The sequence below is a fragment of the Zonotrichia albicollis genome, chromosome 2 (assembly GCF_047830755.1).
Source record: "Zonotrichia albicollis isolate bZonAlb1 chromosome 2, bZonAlb1.hap1, whole genome shotgun sequence".
NCBI classification, from domain to species: domain Eukaryota; kingdom Metazoa; phylum Chordata; class Aves; order Passeriformes; family Passerellidae; genus Zonotrichia; species Zonotrichia albicollis.
This window is the reverse complement of record NC_133820.1, coordinates 67,464,352-67,484,398: the sequence shown is the minus strand read 5'-3', so window position 1 is coordinate 67,484,398 and position 20,047 is coordinate 67,464,352. Positions and strand designations below refer to the sequence as shown.

General features: G+C 41.1%; 2 protein-coding genes and 1 long non-coding RNA gene across 3 annotated transcripts; 1 reads left to right on the top strand and 2 right to left on the bottom strand.

The window, feature by feature from the left end:
* Positions 1–1,079: 1,079 nt before the first annotated feature.
* Positions 1,080–6,531, bottom strand: LOC141728214 (uncharacterized). The gene is made up of 3 exons (XR_012579037.1): positions 3,835–6,531; positions 2,417–2,513; positions 1,080–1,404 (listed from the first exon to the last, which is right to left on the bottom strand). It is a non-coding gene; the product is annotated as an uncharacterized LOC141728214 (long non-coding RNA).
* NUDT15 (nudix hydrolase 15) lies at positions 6,483–9,499 on the top strand. The gene is made up of 3 exons (XM_005482378.4): positions 6,483–6,802; positions 6,908–7,098; positions 7,621–9,499. The coding sequence occupies exons 1-3, from the start codon at positions 6,648–6,650 to the stop codon at positions 7,764–7,766; spliced, it is 492 nt and encodes a 163-aa protein (XP_005482435.1). The 5' UTR covers positions 6,483–6,647; the 3' UTR covers positions 7,767–9,499.
* Positions 9,500–9,803: 304 nt separating this feature from the next.
* Positions 9,804–18,783, bottom strand: MED4 (mediator complex subunit 4). The gene is made up of 7 exons (XM_005482598.4): positions 18,580–18,783; positions 16,377–16,443; positions 15,854–16,024; positions 15,421–15,478; positions 14,336–14,422; positions 13,397–13,528; positions 9,804–12,266 (listed from the first exon to the last, which is right to left on the bottom strand). Exons 1-7 carry the CDS (start codon positions 18,705–18,707, stop codon positions 12,094–12,096), a joined length of 816 nt encoding a protein of 271 aa, XP_005482655.2. The 5' UTR covers positions 18,708–18,783; the 3' UTR covers positions 9,804–12,093.
* Between the last annotated feature and the right edge of the window lie 1,264 nt (positions 18,784–20,047).

Sequence of the window (20,047 nt, the reverse complement as noted above, 5' to 3'; positions counted from 1 at the left end):
TACTGCACAAGACAGTACACAGATGCCATTTCCACCTACAGACATCTCCTAACTCCAGCACACTCCCCAAAATTACCTCCACCCTGGAAAGGATTTGCAACAACGTTTACAAGAGGATGTAATAGATCTTGGCAAAACTTAAAACTTTAACCTTAAAAACCAAAAGCTACTGTTCAGAGATAAGTACTGGCTGCAGGTCAGGAAACAAGACTTATATCCTGACTCAGTTGCTTGCTACAGGAAGGAAATTGGACAACTCTCTTTGTTGTGTAATTAATTAATTATAATTAATTAATTATAATTAATTCTTGCCATAGCAAATGACTGTAAGACATTCAGATTACAACTACTACTGTAACTTCTCACTAGGAGTGACTTATCCTTCCAGTTTCAAAATGAAGATGTTTTTTACCTTATACATCAAAAGAAGAACTGTCACATGGCTGACAATATTGAAGGGCTGGTAGAAAGACTGAGGCAGCTGCTGCTGTTATCTGGAGTCTGATACACAGCTGTATGGAGAACTTTAATTATCTGAATGCTTTATTGTCTGATCTCCTCTTGGCTGTGAAAATTTGTCCAACTGGGGTGGACTGTAAACATGCCTGGATTTCTGTCTGATCACTAGTGCCACCACCTGGCTCTGACTGCCAGCACAAGGTGGTTGTAAACCCAACTCAAAATCTTAAAAACAATAGTTCTTGGAAATGACACATGCACCTTTTCTTTATTTTGTTAGACACCCAAGAAAAGATAACACTTGGCTACAACCAGACAAATTCCAAGTGAGCCCAATATAAACTCAGGTTTGTAAAGGCTCAGCCTCATTCAATATCTGACTTACAATTGAAGAGACTGCACAAGGAATGCACTGTAGGATTCCAGCAGATATCCAGAGGCTTTGCTAAATCTCCAGAAACAGATTCCACCCTATTCAAAGTTTAAAATTAGGAGATTTCTTGCGAAAATCAGAATAAGATTTTTAACATAGGATCAAGGTCCTCTCTGAAAATCTGTATTTAAAACTATAAAGAAGCAAGGAAAAGGTACATAACAAATGAGATAGAAGGAGACTAGAAGTTTTAACAGATAAGCAGGACAAATCAATAATCCTGTTTGAGGCCAAATATAGCATCCTGGAAGACTCAGGCATTATGAATAGACATGAATTTGCTTTATTATAAATGTATCACATCCACGCAGTGACAATGGTACAATCTGATTTATTTCCCAGACCTTGTAAGCTCGACTGGTTGATACTTTGTAGTTGAAAAACATCAGGAGAGATGGTCTTGCCGAGAACATCAGAGTAAGAAAGTCAAAGCCTCTGCCAAGGCCATGAGTTCAGAGGGTGGGAAATTTCCAAGGCAAAACTTATCAGGGCCTTAAAAAGCATCCCAGTACCTGTGGAGAAAATCACCCTGAGCTTTCCAGAACACTTTTAGTTGAAGACAGGAAGGAAGTGCCCACTTTTTTTTTTTTTTTTTTTTTTTTTTTTTTTTTTTTTTTGTAAGGTAGATGAGTAAACAGGTTTAGCTGATGAATCCGAGCAAAAAAACTGACTTTGGTCAGAACAAAAAAACTGACTTTGAAGCAGAGTGAGGATAATCCTTCAGTGGTGTCTACACTGCCTTACATTGCATGTCTTAGAGATGGTGGATTCTCTCTGCATCACTTGTCTGCAGGAGTACCATCCTGGCTGTCTCTTGACAAACTGCAGGTTGCTAAGGGGACCCTCAGGCTTATCTAACAACATGAAACTATTCACTGCACCCATTTGCAATATTAACAGGTTATTCCATCTCTTCTCCCAGTCATACAGAAAAGACAATCCAGGGTCCTTCCCTGAAGGTGCTCCGGTGTATTTCCTGTGGGGATTCTGACATCTGTCCTAGCAAACAGGCCTTTGATGTGTGCACTCTCAGGTCTGGATAGGTGCAAGTTTTCTACAGAATACAGTGTGAACATGAAACACTAGTGCATCATCTCTTCCCAACCAGTGAAGGCTGGTAGATGAAAGGCTCAATGAATGCAAAAGGATTTGGTTTGCAAAAAATTATCTTTCACATAGCTAAGCTATGGAGCACCTTGCCACAGATGCTGCAAATAATGAAAATTTATATGGGCTCAAAAGGAGTTTTGGTAGGTTAAAAAAGAGAAACAAGAAGAAGGTTACTTAGTAAATACACAGAAGCCACCTCTGCCTTGAGAAGTCACTGAGCTACAGATGGCTGTAGAATAGTATTCAAAAACCCTGTCATGATTTCTTGCCTACTGTATTCCAGACATCCATTCTGGACCTCCAGGTACTATCCTAGATGGATAAGGAACAGACACTTTTTTATTCTTCTGATTCAGGGTTCCCTGGGTTTGAGCACACAGAAGTTTCATCAAAGCACAATCCATCTTCACCCGCCTGTGAGTTGCCCAAGGTCACTTAGTGTTGATGACAAAGCTACAAATAAAGCAGAATTGTCTCAGCACCTTCACTCATTCCAATGACTCAGTCCTGCCTGGACACAGAAAAGAAATAATTAACAAGAAATGAAGACAGCATACCTGTAGTACAGCTCTAATTTGTCCTATTGCTCTTGCACACACCATTATTCTCTCCATATGTAAATGGAGTTTTTACATTTACATATGGAGAGAATAATTTATGTAGTTTTTACATTTCAACATAAAAACTACATATCACACTTTGCCTAATTTCCACTAATAATGTTTATGAAGCCATAATATTACAGCAAGCAGTAATTTATGGTGAAAGACAGCCATTTAATGGAAACATGTGGTGTCATGGAAATAATTCTGCTAAAATAAAACTGAGGAAACAGTTAACAATGTTACATTTTCAATATCAGGGTTCTGGATAACAACCAGCTGCTTGAATACAAGAGAAGAAAAATCTTTCAAGTTCAAGTTTCAGCCAGGTTGCTGGCAGGACTTTGGGGTCATCCACTGCTGTCACATTCCACCCAGCTTCTGAATGCCAGCTTTGCAATGTAAAATATTTAAATATAATCCTTATATCTCTTAGTTCATACTTCTGCTAAGAGAATGCAAATATATAGTAAATTCCACAGCCAGGGAGCCATGTGTATGAAATTCTCAGAAAGATGGATGTTTTCTGCTTGTGTAGCTGCTTTTCAAAAAGCTGTTGTACACTGTGTGTTTTACTAACCTGTTTTGCCTATGTGTGCTCTTCTTAGGGAACAGCTGTGTAGTCATTTTAATCTGACATAAATCTGGCCTGTCTCTAATACAGTTAGTCCCACCATTCTTGTTCCCAGCTGCTCGGACTCACTGCCTTCCTCACTTATGTCCCTGAGCCGTAAATTGCATCAGGGATCACATCCTACTAAAAATGTAATCTCTCTCCCAGTTTGCTGAGTCAGGTTTAGCTTTGTGCTGTGTTTAATCTGATTGAACTCTGTCCTATCCCTTCCCTGTGCCACCCACAGCATGCTAGAAAACAGATTAATTGTTTAAAAAATAGGGGGTTTTGATCCAGATCACCTCAGACATACAGTTCATTCAATAACACTTCAATCAATAAAAATGTTAGCATAAACAACAAGGGATTGGGCCTGAAAAATGTCTGCCTCTTTTCCAGTAGCTGCTGGACACATGCTGGTTCAAATACACTGTTTTGGCTCACAGAAGTACTTTCTCAGATGAAATATTAATAAACAAATTTACAAGTATATATATATCATAATCTTGCAAGCTTTTCAAATTGTGGCAGAGGATTTTGCTACTTTCTCATTCTTGGTTTATTCCCATATCTTTCTTCAGTGGACATCTGTTCACCATCAGACTCAGAAAACCAACCTGTATTTACTTCATGATCGGCAATACCTGGCTGCATAGTTATGTCCTAAATAAATCCTAGAATGAAATCAATCAGAACAGATTCAGTCAACAAAATGCTTCTTTTCATACAGTATTCTTTATATTAATGATCACAAATGTAAGGTGAAAAAATTGAAACAAGTCTGAACATCTGTATAGGAGATTTCAAAACCTTAACAAAAAATTAGCCATTTTAAAGTTTTGTAAAAGGATAATACTTCACATCTTTGTTGTGATCAAGAGGATGGTAGAGAGGAAGGGAAAATCTTAGCATGCTGACAAATAAAAATTTATTGCTTGTAAAAACATACTTTTTACATAATCATCATATAACATTTCTACATAATCATCTTCATATAACATTTTCATTTAATTGTATCCTGCTAATATAGTAAATAAGCATAATGACCATATGGACTTTTTTTTTTTAATTTAAAAATAAATCAATGGGTCACCCTCAAGACTTGTCACTAAATGCTGTTTGGTTAAAGGTAAAGGAAAATGGTGTACATAGAAAGTAGAATGTTTTCACTGTTCAGGTAAAAAACTTTGTGGTGTTTTAATGTATTGGACCAAAATGAGCTTTGTGGGTGAGGGGGAATCTTTGATATGGCTTCTGTAAGATTGTTGTCTTAAAATGTAAATACGGACATGATATAACTCATATGTCTGGTGTTTCATCTGGAGATTAGGATACTCCTATGAATATCCTCATGGATTAGGATACATAGGATACTCAACTGGGGAGACAGATACAAATGAATGAACTTGGTTTACAAAAAGTCTTGTTAGCTTGGCAATTTGCTCAAGATTATTTATTATTATTGCTGTTATTTACCAATGTCAGTAATTCAGGGTATTATCACTGAAGGGGTATCAGGGAGAGCCAAAGGTGATACAGAAACTCCATCATCAGAAGGCATGAAAAGGCACTTTATTATTAGAAATCCACAGTTCTTGTAGAAACAATGGGGGTCCTAAGACCTGATTGGTCTTCAGGAATCTTCTCTCACCTATTGGTCAAGAAGGGACAACTCCTTGTAAACATCTTTGACAAACGGAGATTGCCTGCCAGGTGCAGAGGTTGATATAATTGTTTTGTTTCTTTCTCTGAGCTTTCTCACAGCTTCTCACAGCTTCCCAGGAAAATCCTGGGAGAGCTGTGTCTCTCTCTGTTCAGAGGATATATGATTACCACAGGGTATGGGCTGACATCACAGTTAAGCAGCAGGGCCAAATACTGCCAAAGGGCAGCCTTGCTTCTAGCACACCCAGACATTTGCTCCTGACATGCCCTTCATGCCAACAGTGGGACACATCTGATGCTGCATTGAGCCACTTCGGGCAGTTAAACCCCAGAAGACTGATCCCCGAAAATGTGATTAAGCTTTAGCCAGTTTGGCCCTGTGACTTTCATATGTACATAAAAACATCTGTACATAAATATTTTAGAACCTTACCAAAAAAAAAATCCCCAAAACCAATTTGAAAGGTCTGCAAATATAAAACTTCTTTCTCTGTTGTGATCAATAGGCAGAAGAAGGGGAAAATCTGATGAACTTTACAGTTGTTTATAAAGAAAATGAAAGCTGAATTGTATTTTACATATCTCTGTAATTCATAAAAATGTGAGAATGAAAGTGTGAAAAAGGTGTATTTTATGATTAACTTTTTGAAAATATTAAAATGAATATTATATGTGTTGTGTTAGAAAGTAATGCTGTATTAGTTCTCTTAAGTAGTTTTGGGTTATAAAAAATGTTAAAATAGAAACTATGCTATGTAGGATACTTTTTTTAAAGAAAGGACTTGCAGCGAGATAGCAGCCACAGGACACCTAAATATTTCGGAGAAAAAGAATTTATTGCTCTCTTGTCAGAAGAAACGAACTTCTTCCCGCCTTGAAGGCGCTGTTGGGATTCAGAGGAAGAAGTTGACACTGACCAGACAGAATCCTGTGTTTGAATGGAATTTATGCATTATGTATGAAGTGTATGAATATGCAACAGGCTATTGCTTTTAAGGTTAATGCTTTGTTAACGGGGGTCCTTTTTCGGGCTCGTGCTGCCCAGAAAAGGTATGCAAACGTCCATAACTCTTTGTCTCTTTTGCCTCAAATTGTCCTAATTCAAATTGTCCAAATTATTATTACTCTAATTGTATTACTATTTTTATAACCATTTTATTTCTATTAAACTTTTAAAATTTTAAAAACAAGTGATTGGCGTTTTTTCACAAAGCTAAGTATTTGCCAGCAGAAACTTTTATTTCTTCTTTATCAGTCAGGAACTGTTATTCTGCCTGTGGACTTCTGTTCAGCTAAGTTTGTAGCTTCCTTTTTAAAAAAATTCACGTGACACTTCAGAGTCAGACTCTTCGCAGGCCAGAAACAGTGGGCTAACCAAAGAAGGGCTAATTTTTAAATCCTGAACAAATCTGCAGTCAGAGACCGACTGGCTCCTTGACCTTCAAAAATCGAGTCGCGTCTTGCTTGTTTTCAGCTGCCCCTCGTTTGCACAAACGCCTTTTCTATTCCCGGCGCGCTCACAAGTCCCTGCGGTTGAGAGGCCAGGATCCCGGGCACACAGCAGGACAGGGCACCGCTCCCTGTCGATCCTGCCCTGGAACCTCGCCAGCTTCCTCACCAGCGACGTCACCACCAGGCGCACTCCCGCTCTCGGGTCACTCCCCCGCCAAGGGCCTGCCAAAACCCGGCATCCCGAACCGCGATTGGCGGATCCGCCCCCGCCTGCCCCGGCGGGACCGAGCCTGGCCGAGCTCCCGGGGCTGCCATGGGCGAGCAGGCGGCTCAGCCGCGGCGGCCGGGGGTCGGCGTGGGGGTGGTGGTCACCAGCGCCGCGCACCCCGGCTGCGTCCTCCTGGGCAAGCGGAAAGGCGCGCTGGGCGCCGGCACCTACCAGCTCCCCGGAGGCCACCTGGAGTTCGGGTAGGAGCCCCGCGCCTCCCTCCCTCCCCGCCCTGCCCTCCCCTTGCCCGCCGTGCCCTGAGGCGGCCGTGCCGTGCCGTGCCTTCCCTTGCCTGCCGCCCGCAGGGAGAGCCTGGCGGAGTGCGCGGCGCGGGAGACGCTGGAGGAGGCGGCGCTGCCGCTGCGCCACGTGCGGTTCGCGTCGGCCGTGAATGCGGCGTGCCCGGCCCAGCGCTACCACTATGTCACCGTGCTCATGAAGGGCGAGGCCGAGCCGGGCGCCGAGCCGCGCAACCAGGAGCCCGACAAGAACGAGGGTGAGTAAGCATCTAGTTCCGAGCGCCGTGCCGCGGGCAGGGACACCTCCCACTAGGTCAGGCGGCTCCCAGATTCATCCAGCCTGGCCTTGAACGCTCCCAGGGATGCGGCATCCGCAGCTTCTCTGGGAAATGAAAAAGCTGCTCAGGCAAAATGACTCTGTTACCTGTCTTTGTATTGGTAGTTTCTATATGATCCATCTAGACTTGGAGGAAGAATTGTTATATCACAGAAACAAAGAATATCCTGAGTTGGACGGGACCCCCAGGCATCATTAAATTCCATTCCTGGCCCTGCACGGGGCAGACTCAGCAATCCCGCCTTGTGACTGAGTTGTCCAAACACTCCTTGAGCTCTGTCAGGCTGCACTATGGAGCCTATTCCAGTGCCCCACCACCTTTTCCTAACATCCAGCCTAAACCTCTCCTGCCACAGCTTCATGCTGTTTCCTTGGGTCCTGTCTTAACTCTTTACTCAGATTTTTCTTCCTTTTTCCTTTTCTTTTTTTTTTTTTCCTACAGGCTGGGAATGGGTCAGATGGGATGAATTTCCTCCAGCAGATCAACTGTTCTGGGCCTTACGCTGTTTAAGAGAGCAAGGCTACAATCCTTTTACAGAAGAGCTCGATCATCTAAAGGGGTACACGGGAAGTCACCAATTAGAGTAAAAACAAATTGTATGTTATGTAACAAACTAAAGGACAGACCTGCTTTTTTGGTGTAAAAGAAAAAAAGATACGAAGTGCTCACCCTGCCCATGTGAAAATATTATCTTTTCCCAAAGAAGAACATGCCAGCTGTTTCAGTGCTTTTCCCGTATTTCACATGACAGTTGTCTCTCACTCCAGACCCATTTCTAGGTTCAGTAGTTAATAATTAACTTTTTCTTTTTCAGAAAACTCAGTGTTTTATCTAGTTAGTCTTTACATTGATGACCAGCCATTTGGAAATCAGCACTAGCCCAGGAAGCTTACTCACTTAAAAGCAGTTGCAGCAAAACTTACTCATTCAAACCTGCTTTCCTGTAATTATTGGATCAATTTTAAAACTTGATCTGGTCTCTTAGCTTCACTTAGGAAGCTACTGTCACAAGCAAAAGTTACATTTAATAGACAATGCCTTTTTTCCCTGCAGTCAGCAGTATACACTTGAAAATCAAGAGTATTATAAATGTGAAAAGATTGTCATGGCTTATTGCAGGGAATGAAAATTCCCTGACCCTTCTTGCCAGTTGTTTTCATAACAGAGTTCTGTTTAGAGCCTCATTTACACTGAATTTATCTGCAGAAATGTCTCAGATCTCTGCAATTTATCAGAGTTTGTTACTGAATTCTTGGAATGGAGAGGTGCCTGCTCTACTAGGCTGACACAAATCTCATTTATAAGTGTAGCTCCATGGCAAAAATCATACTTAGTGGCTAAAAAGAGTTGTGTTTAACTGCACACATGGGTGTAGTTCTGTATGGCTGACTATTGAGATTTGGTAAAATTGTGCATTTTCAGTTTGACTGATTAAATGACACTGTTGTTAGTGAATGAAATTACAGTACCCAACAGCACATACAAAACCAAGAAGTTAATATTTTTAATTTTTCTAGAATCTGTAACTAATTTTGATTCTTTTCCAGCTGTTGTCACTAAGACATCAGTGATTAATTTTAAGATATAACTTTCAAATCACTGGTTGGCTCATTTTTTTTCTTGTCAGGCTTCTTTTATAGCATACCTCTTGTCTATTCCCTTTAGATATATTCATTGTACAAAAATGTTGTAAGGTTTCTTTAATTTCTTTTGAATAAAGTACAGGCACAATACTGAGAAATTAAAATTGCCTGGAATTATGAATTGACTTCTCAGTTCTTAAAAGAAATCAGCTTGAGGGATTTAAGGCTCTTCCTTACTTTGAGCATACATTTATTTAAATGGAGATGGCTCTTTTTGCTGAGAAACAGAGTGATGAGGCATAAGGATGCTACTGCCCCTGGCAATCCTCCTAATTAGAGTTTGAAGTATTAATTATGTGCAACTTCCCTTAGGACAGACACCCATTCTCTGAAGGGAAGAAAGAAGCAATGTTACACAGCAGTCTTGAAATGGGAAATTTCACCAAAAATTCCTTTGCTACTGTAACTTTGTAAAAATCTTATTTTTCTATTCAAAAGTGGAGATTTGCTTCCTGCAAGCAACCTTATGTACACTGAAAATTATTCCATTCAGTTGTCAACAAAGAAGCTGTGGGAAGAGTTGACAGATGTCCTGCCCATCTGTCACAAAGAATAATGAAGAAAAAAAATTAAATTATTTAGTACAATTTTTTATTTTAGAAAACATCTAGGTCCTGATGAGAGAACTGGGACCAGTGTAAAATGGTCTGTCATGCAATAAATACTTTCTTGGCATATTTTGTTAATGGATATATACTTTCTATTTCTTGTAAATACACAAGTAGACAGTGAAATGAGGACACAACAGTATCTCCATATGTCAGCATTTCTGTATCTTTTCAAAATGGACAGATTAAAAGACTACAGTGCATTACTGCAACCAGCTGTCAGCATTCCCCAACTTAAATAACTTTGTATGTATCACACATTTATATTTTCCACCCCTCCAGAAAATGTGGTTCTCAGTTGGTTTTAGCTGCCAATACTCAGTCCTTTCAACTAAATCTTTACTTTGATTTTTTGTACTTTTGCTAAATAGGAAAATCTATTATGTTCATATCTAAGCCACCATATCATATCATGGTTCACTAAACTGCTTGTAACTGACAGAATTCACCTAAAATGGCATTACAGTTAGCCAGCACTGAGAAGCATACTCCTGAACTGCACATAGTTTGAAGCACTGATGCAAAGAAACTGATTAGAATGCATCTAATACCCAGAGTTTGATTTTATGCTAAGTGAACAGTGGGCAGTACTGTTGACTTACCTATTTATTAGATGGAATATATTGGTTCCATTTAATCCCAAAACAGAGTAACTAACAAGCCAGAAAAAGAAGTGGTCATTGCTTCAGTTCCCTCTTATGTCTGAAAACAATCACCCACCTCCACAATATTTCAGTTGGTGAATTACATAGATACAGCCATAGTTTTGAGTAGACTGTAACACTACACTTCCCATGAGCTTTAATTACATTCGTTTGTATTTTGTTTCAAGAATGTCCTTGTAAGTTAGAAGATAAAAGAGGCTAGTGAACTGTGTGTGCTAAGAGAGGGGCATTTAGAAAGAAAATACCAATCCCATTATCCAAAGCATTAAGAAATTCCATTTTGTAATATTGTGTATGATTCTGATCACTAATGTGAGCTAGAAAAGGGGTAGGCAAGGTTAACTAGAATGACTGAGACAGGGCACGTGTATTTGGATTAATGTGAATTAAAGAGGAAAGACATTGGAGGTAAGCACCCAAGAGGAGAACACGACACTGAATAAACGTTACAGTATGTACATATATTAATAACTTTAAGCTGTGAAAGAGGTGACAGTTTAATAACTCTGAAAATACTTCTAAAAGGAACAGCTGAGACAAAAACATTTCTCTGAAAACAAAACCCACTGCCCCATACTATGTGATTGAATGTAACTGAAGTCCTTCTTTCTACAGCCTGAAGGGATTTGTACAGGTTGATCCCAGGTGGCAGCATTACTGGCAGCAATGTTTGAAAGATTACTTGAGCAAAGGAGGAATTACCTGATTCATCAGATACTTCCTGTGAGGAATCTACAAAATGGAAAAGGGAAGAGAATTGTGATCTGTGCTGCAGGAAGATGTGCTGCAGGACAGAAACCTTTAACTGCCAGGAGCAACAGTTCACATGAGTTTTGAAATTCTATCAGAGGGTTACATAAGAGAAAAGCAGCTGTCATAAAATGACTCCTTAAGCAAAACAGAACAAGAAAAGGAAAGCCAAGGGAAGTGCCTTTGGAAAGACAAAATAACATTGCAGCTAATGCAGGAAATGCAGTTGTGAAAGTAAACAAATTAGCAGGTTCAAAGAACTGAAAAAATTATAGATGACAAGGACAAAAAAATCCTTGAGCACTTTGATCTGAAAGGAGCTAAACCTGCAGCATGCCCCACAGTGTGCCACCTCCAGGGTCCCAGGACACTTAACCAAGTATTTGGGGCAGCCTTGTGGGTGGGCACTCGCTGCTTCAGGGTCTGCCCAGCTTTGTGTGCGCCTGGAAGGGCTCACCTGAAAAGGAAGGACAGGCTTTCCACCTCTGACTCCTCCTCAGCTGCTTCTAATGCTGACTGGGCATTTTGCATAGGGGAAAAGGGAGTACAAACTTCTGAAACTCAGTCAGAATTCAGCCACAACTGGGATAAAATGTGCTGAGTATTGAAGTTACATGGCAACTCATCTAAGATTCAAGTCTGGGAAACTGAAGTTAGATCAAAGCTGAGTTTATTTATGACAAATCATTCATTATATATTACAATAATTACAAGCTCTTTTATTACACCTTATTGCCATATTTTTGTCCTTGATACACAGATGATCAAGAACACAGATTTAGGCAGTAACAAAAGAAAGATACATTACAAACTTCATGTTTCATTTCTGTGGCATAGAAAAGGCTATCATCAAAAAAGTAAAGTTACTAATAAACATACAAGGGGATTCCCCTTACACATTTTTTCCCAAGAACTTATGTCATCTAATGTATAGTAAATACATATATATAAATATATATTTACACATCTCTTGCAAACATACATTTACACAATCACTGAAAATCTGACATCTCTCTCCCAGCAGACAGCTCCCAGACATTTCTCCCACCTCCCAGAACATCTAACAGGAAAAAAAACAAGTCTGTAGTCCATGGTTTTAAATTAGTCACCCTATTTCTGAGCCAGCTGTTATCTTCTCCCTACACAGGGCTGCTGGTGTAACAAAAGGATATTGCAGTTTGTGACAAACAGCATCTAACCTACCTTCACCACAGGAAAGGTCTACTAGGGATACTGTCCCCCTTGTACCTAGTCTGAGTCACTGCTGCTGCTTGAGGAGTCTGTTGACATAACTTCTACATCATCTTCATTCTCTTTATTGTGTCCTGGAGGCTCCAGCATGAAGTCATTACTATGATTAGGAGGTAGCATGTTCATTGACATATCACTTGACTGCCAAGGATACTGAGGAGCAAGCACATCTGGAAAAACAGAGGCATCATGAAGAAAACTTTCAGTTTTGTACATTGACAAATTCAACATGACAGCTCAACCAGAACTTCAATATAAAATCAGAACAAATCCTGAAATCCTTTCTAAATTTTGGACAGATTAAACCCTCCAGAAAGAGCTAGAAAACATCTCATGATGGAGCAATTCTATAATTGTAGAAGTCTGCTCTGCCAGAGCTCATTTATGTAGGTGGCTCTTGATAACTCATACTCTATTAATACAGAGCTTTTCATCTTCAAAGCACAGTTTGAACTGATTCAGCATTCACAACTACTGGGAGTAAAGAAAATTATCACAGTCTGTCAGTATGCAAAAATAGATTAAAATATTAGACTAAAAAAAAAAATTCAGGCAGAACATAAAAATTCAGAGAAAAAGGCTTTATCCAAATATGCCTGAAAAGCAGCTCAGAATGGAAGCTAGTGTTTTGCATAGTGTGGCCATGCTTCAATGCTAGAAGCAGTCTGCTATTAAACCAGGCTGAATGGGTGTGCTAAGCAGCCTCAAAGTTTGGAGGCTACTGAGCAGTCCAGAAACTGGTCTGCACATTCACCAAGGACTCAGTAACTGGACATCTCTGCAGGAGTCTCCAAAAGGACTAGATCCCATAATTAGCATTCTCAGGATATGCCTCCACACACCAACAGATTCAGCATCCCTACACAAAATACCCAGACAGCTTCAACTTTCTTGTAAATCAATGTTTCCCTCTTACCTTGACAGTCTGTGTGAGTGTTTAACCTGACAGAGGAGCCCAAGACTCAATCAAGAATTTTACTGGAGGAGTTTTTCCAGTTTTCCAGTTTCTCAAGGAAAATTCCTAAAATTCCTGGAAATCCCTTTCAGTTCTTATAGAGACAGCACTCAAAAGTAAATGGATCAAGTCTGCATCCTCTAAGGCAAAGGAGCCAGCCAAAATGGGCTCTACTAAAACACACACAAAAAATATGCAACTTCTAATTACCTTTCTTTACTAGGTATTCACTGCTAAGGAACAACATTAACCACAATTTTCATTGCTTTACCTTTGCTAAGGGAAATGTATAACTGCTGTGAATCTATAAGCAATAAAGAAAAAACAAAACTGAGTTTCACTTACCTGGCAGCCTGCCTGCTGCAAGTGCATCCCCTGGTAAGTGTCCATTGACTCCATTGGTGGGTGGGTTGTTCATCTGACCCAAGAGACCACTTCTCATTTCCAGATCTGTAGGATATGGCCTACGTGGGTCCCCTTTAAGAAAAAAAGGAAAAAGAATGCCTTGAAATATTTAACAATTGTCTTGCAAGCATCAGCTTTAGCTTCAGAACCTAACTGAATTACCAAAAAACCCCATACTCTGTTTGCTTGGATGAGTAATGACCATCACACCTGTTTATTAAAATTCAAGTCTGTCTTTCACTCAGACTTTATTTGTTCACTCAAACTTGGCAGAAAAAGCATATTAAAAAAACCCCTAACATCCCAAAGCAACTCAAAACAAAACAAAAAAAAAACCCCATCATGTTAAAAAGATATCTTTGCTCATCCTGCTACTTCACAGCTAAACAGCAAGGACAGGAATTGGATCAAACACATTTTCATTTTGGACAAATAAGGTTGTACCCAAAATTGAAACATGTCATAGTAAAAGTTTTGCTTCTGGCTCCACTGTTTACTAACACTCTCTGAAAGAATATTGTACGGGGCAAGAGGGAACACAACCAAACACACAGAAAAGCCCTTTGCATACTTGGCTTTAACTTATTATCAGGGTAAACATTCAGGGGAAAAAGGCAAACAAGGAAGAACAGAGGCCAGTCTGTTAATGAAAGCAGACAGTTTCAGAACCTTTTGGAGATGTATGTGAAGTCCACAGGATTTCGGATATTCATTTTAGATAAAACGAAATATTTAGAATTTAATATTACATATAACAGCTGAAAACAATTCTAGTCTAATAAACCCTGGTGTTTATCACTGTACAAAAACATTTTAAGAGCAGATATTAACCATGATTTATTATTAAAAAAAATCTACTGTCATAAACACAACAGTTACCTGGTACCCATGTCAGAGGGGCACAAACAGCATTGCTAGCACTGATCCTATGGGCATATTTAATTATTTCTTCAGAGGAAATGGCACCTGGAAGAATGGAAAAAAATGTTGCTGCATTCTCAAGAGATTGTGTCATTTAATTATTTCAGAATATTGACCACCAATATCTAAAAGGCTGGGAATGTGATTTTGACAAACATTAAGGGCCTGGTTCAAAAGCAATAACTGTTTAGAAGATTCTCAATCTATGCAAAGATGAGCTTTGCAGTGAACTGATTTTACACACACAAGTACAAAAGACCTTCAATATCAATGGTTCTTCAACCTCATGAAAACCACAAACAATCTCTTAAACAAGAGTACTTGACAAGCACAAAAAATGTCTAAAACTTTACCTCCTGCTTACTATAGAATTTTCTGTAGCAAAGAAGTTTTATTTGTTTGTTTAGTAACTATAGACTGTAGCCAGAAGAGTCCTTCCAAATATGTGCTTGTATTAGATTAATAGAAACTTTATTCAATTCCTTGATTTTCTAGATGAAAGAGGCATAACAAAATGACAGAAGACACCATAAAAAAAAAAAAAAAAGAAAAAAAAACCCAACCAAAAAAAACCCAAGCAAAACAACCTGAAGAAGACGCCTTCCCTCCTCCAAAAAAAAGTTAGTTTGGGAAGTGCCACAGAATGGCAGGAATTGCTACAATTATAGTCTAGTATCACCTATCACCAGCTAGTCAGTGTGTGCATATACACACAAACATTCTCTTCCTTTCCTTAGCAAACCTCCTGAGGAAATCTGGTAAGGTACTTAAGTAATCAGACATACTATTATCAGTCCAAGAAGACTGCTGAGACACTTTCATATTAAAATATGTTTGCCACAAAAAAAAAAAAAATTCAATGCTGTCTTTATTCTGAGAAAATGGTTACAGTTTCATAATGAAATGGAAATTTGTTTACACACAAAGCATCTGAAATCTGTGATGGGAGAATTTAAAAAAAAATTTAAAAGGCCCAATTTGAGCTCACTAACAACTTTCTTTAGAATTGCTTTTACTTAGTATGTACAATTATGGATACTCACCTTTTCGTGCTTTTTCAATTGATTTCAGTTTTTCCTTTGCTTGATAAACAGCTGTTGCCTAGTTGTAAAAAATAAAAACCCACAAAGGAAACCAAACCTTCAATGCATCTTTCATTTATAAACATCTACATAAAGTCAGCCTTGTGAATAAACCCTTCCATTTAGTTGCATTTTAGAAGAGAAACTTCTGTGAACATTTTCCAAATACACTGAAATAAAGTAGATTTAAAAGCAAATTAGCATTATTTAAAAAAAAACCTTAATACCATGAATAACTAAACAGTGTTTGACTAATGAGAAAAAACTCAAACCAATAAGCTCTTATGAAGTTTTAAATATTTAAATCTTCTCAAACTAACATAACATCACTTTGCCCAGAACCACCTTTTCTACAAGAAGATGCTCAAAAGCAAACACATCATTATGAACTTACCAGTATGTGCTCTGCTTCTTTAAGCTGTTTCTGCAGCTGCTGAATATCATTATCCCGCTTTTCTACTACCTTTTCTAAGAGCTGCATTTCATGATGGATTTTTCCCTGATCCACTGCGAACTTCATCAGCTCTTGAAACTCTCCATCTCTCTGAATCAGCAGTTCCAGGATCTAGTGAACGACAGTTTTGTACAACTTTTAATTTGGCTAGAGTAACAACACACCCTCAGTCATGCTACAAAGAAGAGCAAATGGCATCCATAGGAGTATTTTTGTTTGAATGAAAAATGAAACAAAATTTCTTCCTGTTTGCAGAAACAGCCTATGAAGCACATAAAAAAATGAATAAAAAACAGGAGAACCAATAATGCCTTTGCAGCAGGGCCAAAGCCCCATTGTGACCATTAACTCAGATATAGGCACGGACAAAGGGAAAAAGTAAGAACAAACAAAAGAATGGAAAAAAGTTAGAAGTAAAGCATTATGCTTACCCAAAGAAACACAATTCAGAAAGTCAGCTTACCTGGCTCTCCTCTCCTGGTTGTGGAAGTTTTTGGTTTCTTGAAATTGCCAAAATTTCTATTAGCTCCCTGAAAGGAGAACTCAGTTTGAACAATTTTCTAAGGCATTCTCACATCAAGTCATCCCAAAATTACCCACAGGACTGGTATCATTACGAAAGTATTCATGGACCTGAGTATTTTATATTTTATAGTACAGTGTAGACAGGGATTTTTCAACCAAGAAAACACATTTTTTCTTTGTTATTTTAGCTATTATTTCTTATTTGAGCTATATTTGTTATTTATCATGAAGCCCCCATGTATTTGAACTCAAGAAATGTGCTAAGTTCCTGTTAAACCATAAAAGACATAAACAGAAGATGAGAGAAGAAACAGCATAATGGAGTGCCCTCAGACCCTTCTTCTACTACGTTTATTTGTTGCAAGAGTCTTCACTGTTTTACTTCTCTACTTTTCTCCATTTTTTCCCCAATATACTTGTTATTTAGAGCAACTAAGTCTACACTTTCAAATACCAACAGAGTCTGTTATGGAACTACTTTTACAAGTATTTCCATAATAATATATTAGCTGTGCATCAAGCACACAAAAAATATAAAGAACCCTGGTAATATTCTGGTGCTGGAAGTGCTTCTCAAACAGACCTCTTAATCACTCTTCCAGATATCCAGATACTCTGCCACTGTTCTCAAGAACCTCTGGGTATCACAATGCAAAAAGGCATTCTCTGTAAACTCAGCAAAGTTATTTGGCTTCTAAGACTCTGAATGGCAGTTCAACCCTAAGCACAGAGACACTGCCCTTGCAAGTACTGGTTATTTGCTTGGTCCAGCTCAGTGGGGTGTGTGAGTAATACAGCAGTGGAGCCAGAAAGGTCTCAAAAGAAACCCCAGTAAAGCCCTGCTCTTGGTCTATGTCTCTTGCTCACTCCTGAACACTACTATGGTTTCAAACAATTAGAGAATAAAGAAACTTGTCACTGTTACTAAAGCTTTATTCCATCTGACCAACACTGAGCAGCAGCAAATCCATTTTAAGTAGGTCAGGTACCACCATCGAGGGTGATGTCACAGGGTGCTGTAATTCTGCTGTGTGTACATAATGCACAGATGTAGATTCAAAACTACAGAAAGGCAACAGATTAGACATGTGGCTTAATTTCTGCCCCTACCACCAAACGAGTACTGTGACAGAGAAAGGCCTACCCCCAGGGTGCTGCAACACTTTGCTGATCAATAGGAAGATTCTCTAAATGCCACTGAGCATTGCTGTGGCTTCATTGTGGTAGAACGCTAGCATTCAAAAAAAAGTAATTTAGATAAGGAACAAGTTTGTTTTCATTTTTCCATAAACACATGCTCTCCAGCAATTCTTATGTCACAATAAAATCTGTGACTGAGGAGAAAGGTTACCCAGATACAAGCAGAGCAACTCACCAATAGCTTATCCTCCTCTTGGTAATCACTGAGCAAGCGAGCTATACACATGGATAGCACAGGATATTTCCTCTGAAAATGCTTTCCTAAGCTCCTGCTCTCCCTGAGGTGTGGAAAATAATCAGGAACTATCTGAACTTCACTGCCAGCTGTGCCTCCACGACATGGTTGTCAACGGGGATGGGGATTACCAGTCAGGACTCAAGACCCTGGATTACGTATCTGAGCATTTCTATCACTCTGCATAGGAGCTCTGCAGCCTACTTGGAATGAATGTAGCACTAATACAGGCAGTGACCAGGAGAGCTGATGTCATGCAACACCATCTACGCATTTCTGACTTAAGCATATTTTTTAGTGAGTAATAGAATGCCTAAAATCGGCGTGTAAGAGTGCACTTCACAGAAAACGCAGGTGTCAACCAAGTGACAAAGGCAAGAGGGAGAAAAAGGGAGCTGCTCCTTCTCTCTGCAAACCACCGATGCTTTCCCACAGGGACGAGCGCCGGGCAGCGCTGCGCAGGGCCGGGCCGAGCCCCGCTGCAGCTCCAGCCCCTCACCGGCAGAGCCGGCCCGGGGACGGCCAGAGAGCAGAAGGCGAACCCGAGCGGCTCGGGCCAGCGCCGGCTCCAGTCGCGCCGGGCCCCTCCCATCTCACCCTCGGGGGCTGCCGCTCCGCCCGCCGCGCACGCACCGCGCCGGGAGCCCTCACCCCGCCCCCGGTGCCCCGCCGCCTCCCGGGGCCGACGGGGGCCCGAATGCGGTACCTGGCCAAGAGCTCGAGATCCTCCAGCGCCGCCAGGAGCCGGTCCCGGGTGCTGCTCCGCTCCCCGCCTCCCCCGCCCGCCGCCGCTCCAGCCCCGGCTCCGGCTCCGGCTCCTGTCGCCGCCGCCATCGCAATCCGGGCGCGGACCCGAGCGGGAACCGCCCCCGGCCGGCTCGGGCGGGCGCGGGTTAGCGCCCCCGGCGGCGGACGGACGGGCTGCAGCCGCGAGGCGGAGCGCGCATGCGCGGCCGGGGGGGGGGGGGCGGATCCGTTCCCGCGGGGGCCGGCGGGGCTCGTTCCTGGGACCGGGGCGTGAGGGGATCGGGGCGTGAGGGGAAGGGAGGGGCCGGCGGTTCTGCCTCGTCGAGGCCAGATGCGAATCTGTCAGAGGCCTGTTGTGAGGCGGGTTTGCTGCGCAAGGTCTGCGCTTGTTGCTCTTTGAATCACAGCGTCATTTGGGATGAAAAAGAGCTCTGGGATCATGGAGTCTGAACAGCATCATGTCAATCAGACCGCGACACTAAGGGCCATGTCCAGTCTCTCCTTAAGCACCTCCATGGGTGGTTACACCACCACCTCCCTGGGCAGTCCATTCCAATGTTTAACTACCCTTTCTGTGAGGAAAATCTTCCTAATGTGCAACTTAAACCTTGCCTGGTGCAGCTGAAGACTGTGATCTCTCGTTGTCCTGCTAGTAGTCACTGGGGAAGAGAGGTGAGCCCCCACCTGGCTACAACCATTCCAACTGGAATGCATTTGTGGAGTCCCCAGGTCCCCACAAAGAGCCTCCAGATGACACTGATGTATGCTAATGACACAGAAAACAGGAACAGAAAACTTGTAATTCAAGTGTGTGCAATTGAATTACATCTTCAGGGGTTTAACTCAATTTTTGAGAGTTTTGCTGTCCAAAAATCCCTCATGTGCCTTTGATCAGATGGAGGATGAAATCACAGAATCACAGAAAGGGTCAGGTTGGGACCACAGAGGGTCATCTGGCCCAACCTCCCTGCTCAAGCAGGGTTGTCCTAGAGCACACTGCACAGGATTGCATCCAGAGGGTTCTTGATATCTCCAGTGAGGGAGGCTCCACAACCTCTCTAGGCAATCTGTTCTAGCACATCATCGTCACCCACACAGTAAAGAAGTTCTTCCTCATGTTCAGGTGTAGCATCCTGTGCCTCAGTTCCTGCCCATTGCCTCTTGTCCTATTGCTTGACACCAGAAGCACCAGGCTCCGTCCTGACATGTCTCCTTAAAACATTTATACATCTGGTGTTTTACTGACAATCAAAGAAGGTTAAGTGCTTGCTAGGGAAAGCACAACAAAAACCTGAACTTTAAATCAGACCAAGGTCAGGGTTTTACCTGGGCTGCCTGTCCCATACATGACCAGAGACAACACTGCCTGTGCACACCTGCGTATCCATGAAGGCAGCTCGGTGTCCATCACGGACCTCTGCACACAA

Excerpts from the sequence above, each read along its gene's own strand:
- NUDT15 (XM_005482378.4), top strand. The coding sequence starts at position 6,648 with ATGGGCGAGCAGGCGGCTCAGCCGCGGCGGCCGGGGGTCGGCGTGGGG. Across the intron at positions 6,803-6,907 it reads GGAGGCCACCTGGAGTTCGG|GGAGAGCCTGGCGGAGTGCG; the intron begins GTAGGAGCCCCG and ends TGCCGCCCGCAG. Across the intron at positions 7,099-7,620 it reads GGAGCCCGACAAGAACGAGG|GCTGGGAATGGGTCAGATGG; the intron begins GTGAGTAAGCAT and ends TTTTTCCTACAG.
- MED4 (XM_005482598.4), bottom strand. The coding sequence starts at position 18,707 with ATGGCGGCGGCGACAGGAGCCGGAGCCGGAGCCGGGGCTGGAGCGGCG. Across the intron at positions 14,423-15,420 it reads AATTGAAAAAGCACGAAAAG|GTGCCATTTCCTCTGAAGAA; the intron begins GTGAGTATCCAT and ends CCATTCTTCCAG. Across the intron at positions 12,267-13,396 it reads TGCAGCAGGCAGGCTGCCAG|ATGTGCTTGCTCCTCAGTAT; the intron begins GTAAGTGAAACT and ends CTGTTTTTCCAG.